The 16756-nt window shown below is 41.9% G+C and overlaps 1 protein-coding gene across 2 annotated transcripts in view; it reads left to right on the top strand.

The window, feature by feature from the left end:
• The window catches only part of ARHGEF26 (Rho guanine nucleotide exchange factor 26), a 187166-nt gene that overhangs the window by 41036 nt on the left and 129374 nt on the right, over nucleotides 1-16756 (top strand). For both annotated transcript variants that reach the window (XM_088447687.1, XM_088447688.1), the window contains exons 5-6: nucleotides 14289-14345; nucleotides 14469-14629. In XM_088447687.1, coding sequence (XP_088303813.1) covers nucleotides 14289-14345; nucleotides 14469-14629 — 218 coding nt within the window. The remainder of the gene's footprint in view (nucleotides 1-14288; nucleotides 14346-14468; nucleotides 14630-16756) is intronic.

The raw sequence follows: 16756 nt of genomic DNA, 5'->3' as shown, positions 1-16756 counted from the left end.
CCCAATGCAGACACAATATATTGGCTAGTGTGTAGCCAGCATTAGAGTCCTCAGCTGCATGCGAGAACTGTTGTTTGCAAAGTGAGATTATTTACAAATAAGGTTTCTGACAATGGTGCAGTATCCCAGAAACTGATATGTTTGAATCAGACTCCAAACACAGTGTATGTAGCAGTTGTTAAGCTAACATATTAGTGAAAGGAATTTAGTTAAACAAGCTGAGCAGGTATAATGTAATGTACCTTCCTTTCATTTGCAGAATATACAACATTGAACTTTGTGACCCATATTATGCAGCACACTTATTCAGTGCTGTTGCTGAGTTGAGCATACACCTGTTTGCAGAGAGTATCACGCATTTTACCGTACTGTGCATATTCCGTTACTTTACGCAGTGCAGTGTTATAGGCAAAGCAGAGTAACATTTCAATTTCATCTACACTTAGGACTGAAGAGGTGTAGCAGGTCATGTTGTTACAGTTCAGTGGGAGCGAGTTAGCTGCGCTACGGGCTATGCAGATAAGGATTCTGGCTTTGAACCTCTATATACCCCTGCCTATGCCGTCTAATATCCTTCCTATAAACCTCTAAGGATGACGCTAATTTGCGTATGCAGTCATACAGTAAATAAAGACTCCAGACCTAGAACATGTGGTTCCAAAGCACAAAGTATTATTCAAGTAAGTACAGCCGTTACACGCTATGATCCTCATATAATCTTAGCGCAAAGAGATTATACAGACCCAAGTACAATTATACATACGCAGCGCTCTCTGGTCCAGATGTTAGGCATCAGCAAGAAACCCCCCACGTCAAACAGCATTCAGCACAAAAAACTAGGAACCGAGGGTCAGAGCATATTTATACCCCCCAGAAATAAACAACACAATAGAGAAGTTTGTTGCTAATACCATTGGTCCTAAAGGAGAGGGCATATGTTACAAGGCATTTAACAGGTTGATTCAAATAGACACAACCCAGCCTCTAACAACTGGGGGTCTCTGGTTTCCTGCCTCATGCAACATCCTAACAGTTGTTCATATTATGTACATTTTGTTGCTTGAAGTCTCTGCGATCCATAAGTTGAGAATGCATGATGCGATCTCCACACCGATGATACCGGAATACTGTTGAAAGAGTACGCATCAGTACAATACCAATCACGGCTTACTTATCATGTATAAAACCTTAGTTACCAAATAATCATTATTTCACAGCATTTATGCTAAATGAACAAACTTAAATCTTATACTTTAAAGCTTATTAAACCTTTTATGTGAATATGTAATGTGTAAGTATGCGGGGTGTGATGTAAAGGCGCTAGTTAACTTGGGGCAGATGCGTGCGCATGAAGCTAATAAACAGCGGTTTTATACAGGATCTTATGCATTCGCTAATATGCGATTAGTTAAGAGTGCAATTGTGCCTATTAATGTGTGTATGAGAAATGGTGCACTTAAATCTCACTTAAATTAAGTGAACACCTAGCAGTGTGGAATGCTGAGCATTATAGTTCCACACGCCCCCTTCTCTCAGCAGCCCCCACTCTTCCCAGGCTCAAAAGTACAGTCCTTTTTGTTCTCCCAGGTTCTTGTGTAAATGCAAATTAGCACAGCTACAAGACCCAAACCTCAGATAACACTCTTGGCTTTGAAGGTATTTTATTGTAGGAAGCCTGCTAATGTAAGGTGCTACAAACGACCCTCTTCCTGTATTCGAGCAGGGCCACCTGTAGTGAGAGCAGACGTTATGTCCTTGAAGCTTGTCTTCACAGACTAGTTGTCACGTGTCCATTTGCTCTATTTAGCTAATGCAATCCAATTTTGACATACTGTACAGCCATTTCTGAAATATATCCTTTAGAGGAATTATAATAATATACACTTTATCCAGAGCACCCAAATTACGTAAAGTCATGAAATGGGCTTTTGGTGAATCGCCGTAACTTATGGCGACGGTCACAGATGCAATCACATGATGCTAATAGTAATATCGCCACATGTACTAAAGTGTGAGTTTATCTAAAATGGCGCTTAGGCGGCCATTCGCAAAATTGGCGTCTTGCGGCCAGTCGCAAGATGGTGTAGCTGCGATTCAATTTTAAACTGATCTTGTCTCAGCCAATAATCCAGCTTCGACACAGAATTGGATGTAAACCATACTTGCCAATTCTCCCAGATTGTCAGTGAGACTCCCTGAAATAGTAGCAATCTCCCTGACTGCATCTTATCCCCATTATGTAGCTGTTATATAACAAGACTATATATATATATATATATATATATATATATATATTCCATTGGGATCATAGTATCATTTCCCTGCATTGGTTATAAGGCACAATAATCCCTATGCATTTTCTGAAATGTATCAGTGTGTTTTCATCAACAAGTAGATCTTACTAACTGCTTTGGCGGTCCTTTCCATTTGGATGTAAGTCAGTTTTATGACACGCCTCTCAGATGTAGCAGTACACGCCCACTTTGCCGTGCGCTCATAGGTGTTGCTTTCACAATCTCCCTGCAATGCTTTTTGAAATGTAGGCAAGTATATGACCTAAACCTAAATAGGCCTGCTTCCAGGCATATCTTTTGTACCTAGTATAAGGCTAGTGCAAGTGAATACTGATGATGATGAGTGGTAGAGACCCCAACAGTGGCGGTACTCCCGGAGACAATGGAGTCATTCGCCGCCAGGCGCCAGCCCTGAAGGGGACACCTGGCTCCATTGTCACCCGACCGTTCCGGGCACTGCCGAGGGGGAGCTGCATGGAGAAAGAGCACCGCTGATCAGCGGCGGCGGCTGGGGCTGGCATAGGTGCTGGGGGGGTTGTCAATTTAATTTGGGGTGTGGGTGGGGGGGGGCACCGACATTTATCGCGCCCAGGGCACCTGGGATGAAGTTACGCCACTGGACCCTAATGAATTTATAAGGGACGGGCACACCAGATGCGTACATCTCTGCATACAGCCGAATTTTCAGTATTTTTTCCGTGGATGTAATGCGGAAGCAATTATGGACAATTTCCATCCAACACAGCACCAGCCTCTTTGAGTCCCAAAACAAATGGTTAAAGAATCTATGGGCCGGTTTTACTAAGCATCGCACTAGTGATGCGGTACGTCCTGCCTGTCTTCGGGTACATACCGCGGTATGTACACTGGGGCTCACGGACTTCCATTGGGTAATGCCACCTGAAAGTGGCGTTACCTACGGGATAAAGCAATGCATTCTGATGCTTTGTAAATATGGGGAATACGGTAAAACTCCCAAAAACAGCATTTTGGGGGGTTTTACCGCATTTTCCTATTTAGTACATCTCTGCAATTGTCTGTTAAAAAGAGAAGAGTTTTATTAGTCTGGAAATGAGATGTAAATGACAAGACATGCATGGTTTGTGCGGTGGGATAGGAAAATGATGCTCTTTTAGCTTTGTTACATGCCCCTGTTCTTGGAGGCAGACAGTCTGAAAGAAGGTATAGAGTTTCTATTAGACTGAATAAACGCCATGGCTGCTGATATTCAATGTGATGCTGTGTCCTTTAAACAATGAGCAGTTTGTAAACTGTTATTCTGATGTTACTGGTAAAATATGCTTTTGATTTATATTTTGGGAAATAAATCATGCTCGGAGGTGCTGGAAACCGAAATCTCTATCCAACTCATAGATCAAACTCTGGAAAGTCAAATTACTTGTGTTGCTTTCATTGTATCTGTCTGTGAGAAAGTTGTGAGCTGGCCCAGGAAGACCTTAAGTAAACAGAGATTTTGGTGTCTTTATACAGAAATTCATTTGCAAACACAATAATTCTGGCTGCATTATGTATCCTGAGTATATATTTTTATACTCCACATTTTCTGCAGACTCTGAGGGTTTCTTTTGTACATTTGTGAGGTAGAGCTCTTAATTCCAGCACCATAAGTCAACGCTCCAGTGAGATTGTCATTTAGGATAAATATTGGCCACACATTAACCACTTGGCCTGACCATAAAGTACCTGGATAGTTTCCTGATTTGGTTACTGACATAGGTGGCCCAATTAGACAAGCTGTAGGCACTCAGGGCCTGATTCAGACCCGGACGCTATTTGCGGACGGTCGTCCAAAAAAGGGGCCGGCTATTTAAATTGAGCGCTCGCTCTTTGCGGTTTGTTGACGCCTCTATGTCTGAGCGAGCGAACGAAAAATGCGTTCGCTATTTTGTAAAGATGCCCCTTTGCCGTTTGCAACACAAGTCATCTCCGGTATTTATTAGATTAATCAGGAACATGGAAAGGCATCAGAACTGCTCGCAGTGGTTGCGGTAGGATTTTCCTACCGCAATCACTCCGAGCAGTTCAGGCTAAAAGACAACCAAGTGACGTGGTCGATGACGCTCGTTTACGAACTATGCACTCCCATTAAACGCCCTTTTTACCGTTAGGCACGCCTACGTTCGGATCTCCACTCCCCCGTTTTTAAGCACCTTCCCCTGTTACCACCCACAAACGGTACATTCTGTCAATCAAATTAGCAGCCCCTCGCTGTTTTGCGAGCGCACGATTTCCGACCGCAATGACTGGTTTGTGCATTACAATGCATGCGCAGTTGTGCGAACATCGCTCAGAGCGAAAGAGCGGCCGCTTACGAGCGGCTCTGAATCAGGCCCTCAGCACTTTCTAGAGGCCTGTTAGTGTACTACAAAGATATAGCCTGACAATAGTTATTGTCTTATGCTTTTTGACATCACATTTATGAAAATGCTAACAAAGATGGCCTAAAAGATTTGCCATTGTGCTTATTTTGGCACTACACATGCTATGATACTGGGCTGCTTGTATTGCAGCATGTGTGACTAACTGAAAAAAGATAGTAGTCGCTAAACCAAATAATTAATGGAAGAGCTGTTCCCCTCAAGTGCAAGACCTGCATCAATATTGGAGAGACCTACTGTTATGTAGTAGCAAGAAAGTATTAATGATGTGTGAACAACTATATTAGATTATTCCTATGAAGCTTATAGATGACCTTCCCTGGCTTCAGACATTTAGGAATCACCCAAAAAGATATTGGCTTAGAGAAACTGTTTATCCGCATGCGCATTTTCTCCAATTGGATGTCCGATGAAACACAGCTCAAAAAGCTGGTTACTTAGGCTATCCAGGATAATTACCACTAGTTGGTTGAAAACCACATTCCTCTTGTTTTTGGGTATCCAGACTTGTTGGAGGTTCATATTTAAGAAATAAATTAATGTTCTAATGTTTATAACATATATATATATATATATATACATATATATATATATATATATATATATACATATATATATATATATATATATATATATATTAGGGATGTGCAGGCTCGGATAGGTTCGAGTTTGCACGTGGAGTTCAGATTTTTCCCTCCAAAAAAACGGAACTCAGAAAGAGGCAAAACGTCATCTTACATGGACGAACATCATCATTCCTGGACTTTTGTCCAGGAATGATGATGTTCGTCCATGTAAGATGACGTATTGCCTCTTTCTGAGTGCCGTTTTTTTGAGGGAAAAATCCGAACTCCACGTGCAAACTCGAACCTATCCGAGCCTGCACATCCCTAATATATATATATGTGTGTGTGTGTGTTATGTAATATTCCTCCTGGAGAATTTAAAGTTCATAATGCCCAGTAGGTTATTTACTAAAAAAAAAGAACAGACACACACTTTGACATAATGTTCCACACTCACGAAATGTATCTGTAAACAACTCATGTTTGTTTATCTTGTATTTCCTAACTTGATATAACAGCTGAGCCAAAGGGCTTCTCTGTTCAACAGTAATTAGCAATCGTTGGCTTCCCAGCCAAGCTTAGTTGTGAAACTTCGCACATTACTTTTTGAAGGTTTCTCCCCATTACACAAGCTGTTTTTTTTCTTTTTTAAACACGAAAAAAGTTAAATGTATCTTTTTACTGATGTACATCTGACACCACAGTCTTCCCATGCAGTTTGGTATAGTTTACCATTACCAGCTTTTATTAGCATTCTACTGTTCCTACTTTCTACCAATCTATCCCAACATCTTCATCCCCTGCTTGTCCATTGCCCAGGAAAGGTTATTGGTGCTATGACCCTAATGAAAACTCCTGTAATCTGTAGTCAACTGTATAAAAGTATATTGTCATTTCATTATTTCTTTACTTGGATATAACAGATTTATAAAGGTAGGGAGAATGATCCAGTGGGAACGGTTGAGGCAATTCTCATATTTAAGGGGGTGGTGTATGTAGAAATTACCAGTGAATGAATGCACAATGCTAGCAACCGAACAGACAAGTCCAGTAAATGTATAATATGACTTACATCAATAAAGCATTAATCAATAGATCTAATTTAAGATTGTATGTATTAAATTTAAGGTTATTGTATTAAACTTGAAAATGTTCATTCACTGGCTGATTCAACCTACAATTGAATAAATTGGACCATGGTGTTCACACTTTTCATTGGATAGGTCACATATGATGAAGCAAGTTTAGTCTAATTTAAAATGTATTTCTCTCAAAGGCTTGATACATTTCCCCCTTATACCTATGCAAATCTGCCCCTTACTTTGGTCAATAAACTGTCCTGCAGTGTAGTCTACTGCAGATTTTTCACCTCATTTACACATTTATATACGTTAGAAAATCAGAGCAGAGTAGTTTGAGATTACAGAATTGACTTTATATACGGTATATACTGTACATTAAACCATTTGAGAGAGATTATCATGGCAGCTCCCACAAAATCCTGCGATGATAGAGATAGGCAGCTGTGCCGTACATTTCTATTTGCACAAATGTGGCTTAGCTGTGCCTAAAGTATACCAGTATTCTCCTGCAGTATTTCCGAATGACAGAATCTGGTGCAAAGCTACACTAAAATTATAGCACTATCTGCAATTCTGTTTTCTGGAATAAATTCATCCACAGCTATGCGAGCGGCCTGGAGGCGGATTTAAAAAAAAAAATCAGCCCTGATTCAGAGCGAGCGCTCGCAAATAGCCAGCGCCTCTGAATCAGGCAATATGTGCGCTCCTGCACATCATCAGTGACATCGCCTGACATGCAGGTCCAACAGGCGACATTGTTAGAGAAGGCAGTGCCGCAGAATGCCGCATGGCGCCCGCCGTCGCTTCTTCGCTGCCGGCAATGGCAAGTGTGTATACATCGTCTAGTAGCAAACAAACATTTTCCAGTGTATCCTAAACAGGGATAGGTACATTTATTTTTTTTTTATGCTTTTTCTGTCAAGTCCATAAACTTGTGAATCCTGGTAGGAGTAGTTTTTGGATATGTGTAGTGAAAGATATTGTACTTACAGCATGTTCCTGGAAATATTTGTTCATATAATTATATGAACCCTATAAAACTGCATCATTATGTTTTATGTAGTTTCATGTATAGGAAAAATAATGTTTTATATACAAACGCAGAGTATTGATAAATGAATATGATAAATGTTGATCTGGTTTTCAATTTGTCAACTAAATCTACATTTTTGGTTTGTATAACTATGTACATCAGACCATATCTGGTCACGCAGCAGCTGTTCTTGTCACCTGGTATGAGCACACTAATCCTGGTATGCAGTCGGGAAGCCGGCGGACCTAATCCCGACAGCCGGCTTCCCGACTGTCATATCCCAGCAAGGGTCTAAAGACAGGCGTCGATATGCCGACGCCTGTCATTAGACCTACGCCGGGAGCCCGATGCCCAGCATCCCGATCGAAGGGACGCCGAGCGCGGATAGCCGCAGGGGGGGGGAGGGTTAAGTTTAGGATTCCCAGGGGGGGGGACTTAGGGTTAGGCACTCCCCGGGAGGTTAGGTTTAGGCTAGGGTAAGGGGGGTTTAGAATTAGTGACCCCCGGGGGGGACTTAGGGTTAGGCACCCCCTTGGGGACTTAGGTTTAGGCGGCGGGGAAGGGGGGGGTTAGGTTTAGGCACTTGGGGAGGTTAGGGTTAGGCACCATAAAGGAGGGATAGGGTTAGGGGGTAAAATTAGGTTAGTTAGTACTTACATTTAGGACGGTCGGGATTTCATCTTCTGCCGGGATGCCACTGTCTGGATTCCAACTGCCGGGCATGGGTCTTACGATAAATCATACCGATTCCCTAATGCTAGGTACACACTAGGCGATATGTCGTTCAATCAGTCGGCGAATGGCATATCGCATAGTTCATCTGCTGGTGTGTACAGACGATATTTCTGTGAACTACGTTCAGACATGTAGCAACAATCTACCATCGTCTTCAGAACACATTTAACAACATGTCCGATTAAAATTTTATTTCATTTCCTTTATTATCAGGCTTAGGGCCATGTTCAGTTAGATTTGCGTAATGTTTCACCTGCCGGACTTTTCAGCTACATTACGTATTTTAGCCGTGGAAACTTATCGCGAAAACAGAGACACGCGAACTCAAAACAGGCGGAGAGTGTTGTCAGAATTGGGTAAATCAGCCTGAACCCCCCAAAAAGATGCAGAAACATTGGGGATCAATGTAGGAGTGCCCGATTAGCCCTAATTAAACTGTTTTGGGTACTTAAGCTGGTACAATTGCCTCTAATTAGTGTCGTTGCACAAGTGGTGAAGAATGGCATAAAGCAGTATATTTGGGAGAAAATTAGTCCTATCAAATTTGGGGTACCTGAAAATTAGTGCTAAGATATTTAAAAATCGCTAAAGTGAAGTTATAAAAACGCACCTTAAGCAAACACCTGCAATCAAAAAAACAACTCACACATACTTGCAGACCCCCAAAAAGTCTATTTTGCTACTTTTTATGTTTGTACCCCCACTTTGTTCTTTTTTTTACCCCAAATTCAAACTGCTTTTTATGGGTGTTCCTTATTTTTTTTAGAGACTTTTTGACACAGTTGTCCTTTGGAGGGCTGTTCCAAGGGTTCTGAGTGGTTTCCCCACCTTTGCACCCCATAATAAAAAATGTTGCACTTCTTTTCTCCTGCTATTCAGAGGCAAATCTTTTTCACCTATTTCATTGCTTTGAGTTTCCGCGTACGCGAAAAGCAGATGGAATTGAATACGGAGATTAGTTTCCGCCTGGCGAAAAGTCGCAGTCGGTTAAACTTTTTCGCGGATCTCGGCTTTTCACTTCTAATTGAATACCGGCCATAGTGGTAATTTTTGTGTCACAAACACTGGCTGCAATATTGCAGTGTGCGCAGTTTTATTTATGTACTAGGAGGATAAATCGGGTACAATAGTTTGTGTTCGTTTTATTACAGATTTGCATCAGAGACATTTATTGAATAAGGTGTTAATGTCTACAAGCTACTTTAAATGACTAATGAAATTTAATACTGGTTTGTTTAATACACAGTGTCACAAATTAGTGTGAAGTTTAAGTATTCTACAAATAGCTTCTAGCTGTTTGTTTGTTATGTCTTTACAACAGGCAGGTGCTGATCACTTGCTCATTTGGTTAATCATAATTGGTGACATTACACAATGCTTAGACAAAGGAATGTCACCAGTTGATTGTTAGTAAGTTTTATTACTTTGCTTTGTGTTATGTATTTATGTTCTAGTTAAGACCTGTCCATTACATTTTGTTATGAAGAGATATAGAGAAGTCAGAATTTAAAATCTGCTATAAATAGAATCATTTATTCTAAAGTAAGAATATCTAAAATGTTTAAGACATTCAACATTCATTAAACGTAAGACTGCATTTTGCAACCTTTCAGGAGCATTGTAAATAAGCTGTTACCTTTTTTTAAATAGAATCTTAAGGTGCTTATCCACTACCCGATTTTACCAGGCGATGGAACGACATCGTTCAATCGTTTGAAAATTGGGCACAAAGCGGGCAGTTGAATGTAAAAAATGACCAGCGATGTGCGCCCACTGGTCGTTTTTGACATCTCTCATCTCCCGAACATGCTGGTCAACCTGACAACATCGTCAGGTTGCCCATGTTTGGGGATGATTAGTGTGCCTACACTGAAAGACTGAACGTTTAGTGTAGGCACATCAGACTGTGAAATGACAGCATGATTACAATGTCATAATCATGCACTCGTTTCACAGACACTAAGTGGATTCACACCTTTAGAGCTTTTCTCAATGTATCAAACAAAACCTACAAGGTCACCAGGTTGACCTTAAACAATGTTTTAATTATTCAACTAATGTAGATAAAGGAAGATGAGCAGAGATGAGAGTGAATCTTGTAGTTTGTTTTTGGTGTGGAGATATAGGAAGGTGTGGCGGGCAGTGGGGATGAGTTCTGTTATTTATTTATTCGCTCATTACATGTATATAGCGCACACATATTACACAGCGCTTTACAGAGAATATTCAGCCATTCACATTAGTCCCTGTCTTAGTGGAGCTTACAGGCATTACTCCCTATCACATGGACATCCATAAATAGTAGGGTTATCTTTTTAACAGAAGCCAATTTATTTACACGTATCTTGTTGGCATGTGAAAGGGAACCAGAGCACCCGGAATTGACCTCAGGGCTGTAACGTAGTAATGCTAACCACTATACCAATCATGCTGCCTGGTAGGGGGTACCTCCACAGAGTTGGCTACGGGATGCCGGCACTCGGGATCTGGACGGTCAGAATCCTGTTGCCAGCATCCCGACACCTAACCTCCTCGCACCCTAAACTTTACCCTCCCCCTCACTCTCCCTAGTGCCTAACCATAACCCCTAACCGCCCCCTAACCCCACTACTGACCTTCGGGATTTCAGCACTTACATTCTGCGCGCCGGAATCACCTCAGTCGGTATTATGACTGCATCCCCATCAAAATGAATAATGTACCCCCTATTGTAATAGTCAAATTTGATTTCTCTGACTTGCATAAAAACTTTACATTGTATATGGTCATGGTGGCTTCCTCTATCTATCTATCTATCTATCTATCTATCTATCTATCTATCTATCTATCTATCTATCTATCAATCTATCATAACTAATGCTGGGTACACACTTTTCAAATTATTGTTAGTTCGACAAACGATGTATAGTGAGTGCATCGGAGAGTGTGTACACCCGATATCTCTGAATGTGCATGTGCAGAATGGGTCCTTCGAGATCACATGCAGAGCGGCAGAAGACTGACAATTATTGCTGCCATTTGTGGGTGGGACGGGGGCGGCGACGACCTCCGTTTGCTGCCATTGGGGGAGAAAGAGTCCGGGATCTCCGTCGGCAGACAGAGATTTCCTGGCCTGTTTTGGACATCTGTGATGGCTGGCTAGTATGACCCCCATGGTCACTCAGCCAGCCAAGGAACACACACATGATCTGTTGCTGCGTCCAGTGATGCAGCTCGGATCAATAATGCATGCAGGAGGCATAGTGTCTTCTGCTACATTACCATATTACAGCTATCGCAGCTGCTAACATGTTAGCAGCTGCAATAGCTCCTGAGTTTGCAGCTGAATCACCCCCATAGAGTGGCCGATTGGTAAGTGTGTATTGTTTACCAATTGCCCACTCTGATAGTGGATCGGTCTAGTGACCGATCTATCGTGTAAATTTGTAGTCAGCAGAAGAAGGGCAGCAGAAGATGTTGACATGGGCTTCACTGTATATATAACTGCAATAGGCGCCAATGTGTAACAAGCTAAACCCACGCTGTCAGACACCGGCCGAGCCTCCTAGAAGCTCATTGGTTGCCAGGCGTCACGTGTGTGGGCGGGGCCACAGATGTAAACAAACTACCCCGGGACTCTGTTCTGGATAGGCTGTCAGTGTGTTCACTGCAGCGCATATGAGCAGAACAGGTGCTTACCCGTTTAATACCGACTTCTATTATGGTCCCCGGTACTTAGATTTAATCGATTTCATTGTTATATATAACTTACATATGTTTGTACTACATTGGTGATTCTGTGTGGCTATTTTCTAAGCATCCGTCTGCTTGTTACAACCCCTATGTATGTATGCATGCCCCATCAACCACCCCAATTTTGGCAGGACTGTCCTGCATTTCAGAGGGAAAGGTAGGGAAGCAATACTCTCACCTGCTCTGCAAGGCTGAGCAAGCAATTTACACACCTCCCAGTGTGACATCAAATGTGGGCGATGTGTGGCCATGCCCCCTTTTCATGTGCGCACCAAGGGCTTGCGCATGAGAACACAAAAAAATATGCTCTTTAGGGCCCCCCCCAGTATTTCATGCCCTGGGCCCCCCAAAGCCTTAATCCAGCTCTGCTGACAAATATGATTTATCTATCTGTTATAAGGTTTTCAGAATTGTACTCTTGATTTGATCATTGAAATTATATTTTGGTTATGTTGGTTTCCCACTGCGGTCATGTATATCCATTGTTTTTAAATAATGTTGGATTTATGTCTCTTTTCCATATAAGTGTTTAAAAGATTACTAAGCGTCCGATAATAGGGGGAATCGATGGAGTACACCTACAGCAATAAAGAGAGTTAATTGCTAACATCACATGAATTATAGAAAAAAACAAAACATAATTGCGCTGGTGTATGCTTTTAGAATAATCCGCATACAGGGCCTGATTCAGCTTGGATCGCTATTGCGATCGCAGCTGTGATTACGCACGCAGTCTCACTGCAATGATATGCTAATTCATTGCGATCGCTATGCCGCCGCAGCACTACATCAGGACGCCCACATTACCTTACACACATCCATAATGTTTAGCAAGGATGTGAAAACATCGGTTTAATCGAGTACCATCGCAGACTCACACACACTTGCACAAGCTCTGACCTTACTCAGAAATTGCTAACTTCATCGCATGCTGTCAGGCCTCAGGCTGCGTAGGCCATCGCAGTGGATAATTTATGCACGCCCATGTAACAGCATTCAAATGCCCTGGCATGCCTGCGTTTCGCCAACCACCCCCCTGTCACCACCCACAAACGGCACTTCCTGTCAATCACTCTGCGATGGGTTTGCATAGTCACTACGATCGCAGTCCCGATCACAGTGGCCGGCACGTGCACTGCAGTGCATGCCCAGAACGCAACAATTGGTCGATTGCATGCGTATTAATTAGCAACTGCGATCCAAGCTGAATCAGGCCCACAGACCAGTATTTATATAAGCATATTTATTACATTTAATATAAAAAAAAATGTCAAACGCTTCCATCTAGCTATAAATCATTCTGTTTTTGTAACAGTCTCATAGACCAATTTTTGCAACACAAAAGATCCTTTGTCAGTGCAACAATAAAATGTCTCTGCTACATTTACAGTAGTTGGAACATCGCAAAATGGAATGGAGAATACTTGCTGAAATTCATACAAATTCCAGTTTGTTATTTAATAATAATTAGCAGCCAAATACCAAGCACATTCTTATTATCTGCAGCAATCAACCGTTGAAATTGGTTGTCAAAGAAGATTAAAACTATACGGTACCGTATGGTGTATTTAAACAGTTTGTTCCAAACTGCAGGAATAGTCTTAAATAGGAAGGTCCCCACAATAGTTATCAGCGTTGGCTGTTTTTCACCTCCACGGTAATATCAGGAGCCGACCATCCGCTGCATGCTATGATATGATACCGCACCTGATATTCAAAATAGGGCCAGGTTGCTCCCAGGATTCTGCCAGCTCGTATGTTTCTTGTCTCCGGTACTTTGACTTGCTCTCACAGGAGCACTGAGATCATCAGCCGGAGCTTGTACAGTCAGAGGCAGTGACTGCGGGCTGGCTACCAGGCAAGTCCCTAGGAGTGTCCTGGGCTCTATGCAGCCACTGGTAGTGGAATCGAACCTGGGAAGGTTGCAGAATATATCCAACAATAGTATGAGAGCAGTAACGCGTTTCATTCGCTGCTGTGGACTTTTTCAAACTGATTATAATGTAGTAAATATGCTTATATTTATACTGGTCTTCTCTATATACCATTGGTTCCATCACAAGTTGTACTTGAATACTGGCATCTAGCGTGCTGCAAAATTGGTATAACACATGGAATATGAATTGTAGCAGATTTCAGATAAAGTAAATTACATTACTGACACTGACAGTAGACACACAGCAACTAAACCAACATAGACAACAGCCCTAATCTAAAACCTAGTTGCACTAAATCCAACCCTCTGTATTTTCATTGCTAGGGATACTGTGTTAATGTTTAATCTGCTATGTCACTATTTACAGCAAATATACACAAAGTCATCAAGTGTTGCAATTCTCTGATAAATAGCCCTAAACAATAAATTGTAAAAATAAGTAAAGAAATGTCTAACATTAAAGGGTCTTTTGATGGAACATAAACATTTAAAATTTACTATCTTTTCCTAGGTGAGGAAAAATGGGCTGTCGCTGTCTGTTAGCCAAGAAGAAAGAAAACGACAAGAGGTATACTTTGTATTTTTGTGCACTAGAGAATTTTGTAGCATGTACAGTATAATTGTAACATTGTTTTATTTCCATTAAAAGATATGTATCATTTTAGCACTTCTTTACTCCTTCCCCCCACAGGCGATGTTTGAAGTCATTTCTTCGGAACACTCCTATCTACTCAGCTTAGAAATCTTAATTCGGATGTTCAAAAACTCTAAGCAGCTCTGTTCCACCATGACCAAGACCGAAAACCACCATCTCTTTTCCAATATTACAGATGTGTGCGAGGCCAGCAAAAAGTAAGGTTGCTGAAGTTGAAGACAATTGTTATATATTAGTTTTTGTTTTTTGTTTTTTAATTATTACTATGTCTTGTGAGCTTTCTGGTCTACATTTAGGCAACTTGGCCACTGGCATTAAATTTGTATCAAAAGGCACAGTGCAAACCACATGTGAAAAACTATGTGCCCAAATTAGTGTTTCATACCAATTCCGTGGCTAATATACATTTGACTCCTTCTCATGTGTTTGCTTCAAGAAAACAAGCAGTACAGTTCCTTTTCCAATCATTTCAATGGGCTTTCACCTGCAGTAACCCTATAGAACTGAATCTGACTTGCAGGAACCCTATGGAACTGAGGGGGTCATTCAGACCCGCTCGCGAGCGCAGGACGCTCGCAAGCGGGTCGATGTTCCCCCACTGCGAATGCGCGAGACCCGGCGAGCGACGGGCTCTCCATTGCTCCGGGTCTCGCACCAAAGGGGGCATGCTGTCGATGTTGATTGACAGCACGCCCCCTTTGGTGGGCGTGCCGGGGGCGTGCCTGCCAGACGGAGGCGTTCCCATGGGAACGCCTACCGTCTGAAGCCGGCCCCACTGACATAATTAGTGATGTCAGTGGGAGTGATTTTGGCTCTGATAGAGCCAAAATCACTCCTGGGCTTGCGGCAGCGAGACCCTACCGCAGGGTCTCCATCGCAAGCCCGATGGTCAAGACCATCGTGACCATCATCATGGACGCTCGCATATGCTGTGGGTGGTCACCCACAGCTATGCGAGCGGCCAGGAGGCCGCTCCATTTTCATGGAGGAGGGCACTGATTCAGAGCGAGCGCTCTGGTCAGAGCGTTCGGCTCTGAATCAGGCCCTGAATCTGAAATTGAAATTAAAGGGTATGCTTCACACTCCTCCCACCACCCCATTCTTTAACCAGTCCCAGCTGCTTATACTAGTAATAGAGACCATTAGGGTGGAGTCCGCCTGCTATAGAGAAAAATAGCCATAGGTCTATGAGCATGAGGTTCCTTTGCTAAAGTGGAAACCAGCCCTTGACTAGACAGCCTGCCAGTTCCTGCTATTAACAGGGAGATCATGAGCGGGGGTTCCCCTTTTTTTTTATGGAAGTAACTTTGCCTCCTCAGTGGTCGCAGTATATTCGTAAGGGAACCCTCTTTCATGATATTGTAATAGTAACAATAAGCAAACAAGACATAGTTATTTGATTGTATATTATCTGCCTTAGACTAATGTTAGCCTATACTTTCCATTTTGGCTAACGAATGTAATATTAAACTGATTTATGTTAAATGATACTATGCTCTGATGTGTGATATTTGTTGTTTTGAGTTATTTTACAATGTTTTAAAATTCTCAATAATAATGCTTGATTTAAAAAAAAAAAACATAATTAGGTAAGTAAAAATATAATTAATTAGTCATCACATTATTATTATTATTATTATTTTTTTTTTTTTTTTTATTATTATTATTAATAATAACAACAAAGAATCCACTTTATTTTTTCATCTGTAATTGTGACAGGTTGTCCCCTTTTCTGGGAACTGTACTGCTGACATTGCTGTCTAATTTCTGCTTCTCCCCATGTAATATTAGGCACCTTTGTGGCTTATGTAGAGTTGGATGAAATTTGAATCTGAATCACAATATTAATATCAGTAAGTCCCCACCCTAGTGGCCAGAGATCCCTAAGTGAAATTAGAAGAATTTCAGTGAGTTCCTCAGCTGAGCTGCTCCTTTTGGTTTACAAATATTATCATGTAACAATGCAAGTTGAATAATTGTATCTGTGATAGCTCAAGATGGCAGTTAATTGTATGCAGACGAGCCACCTCCTGAGAGGCAGGGGTGTATTTATAATGGGTGTAGGGCGTGTGGTGCACATGGGCCCACACCACACACCCTGCATCCATATTTAGTTTATACTTACCTTTTCGCAGTCTGCAGAGCAGCAAAAATCACAGGGAAAATTTTCCCGGTGACTCGAGCATGTGCAGAAAAGATGTCCCCGGGAATAAGGCGCTGGCGCCATTTTCCCGTAGACCTGCGCATTAAGCCAGAATCTACTATGCTCAGTCTGCTGCTGGGGAGGAGGGGGCCCAAACGGAGGCTGCCCACGGGCCCCCGCC

Source organism: Taudactylus pleione, unplaced genomic scaffold, assembly GCF_031769625.1.
Source record: "Taudactylus pleione unplaced genomic scaffold, aTauple2 ptg000436l, whole genome shotgun sequence".
NCBI lineage: Eukaryota > Metazoa > Chordata > Amphibia > Anura > Myobatrachidae > Taudactylus > Taudactylus pleione.
The sequence above is the reverse complement of the archived record's forward strand: the minus strand, read 5'-3'. Positions and strand labels throughout refer to the sequence as shown.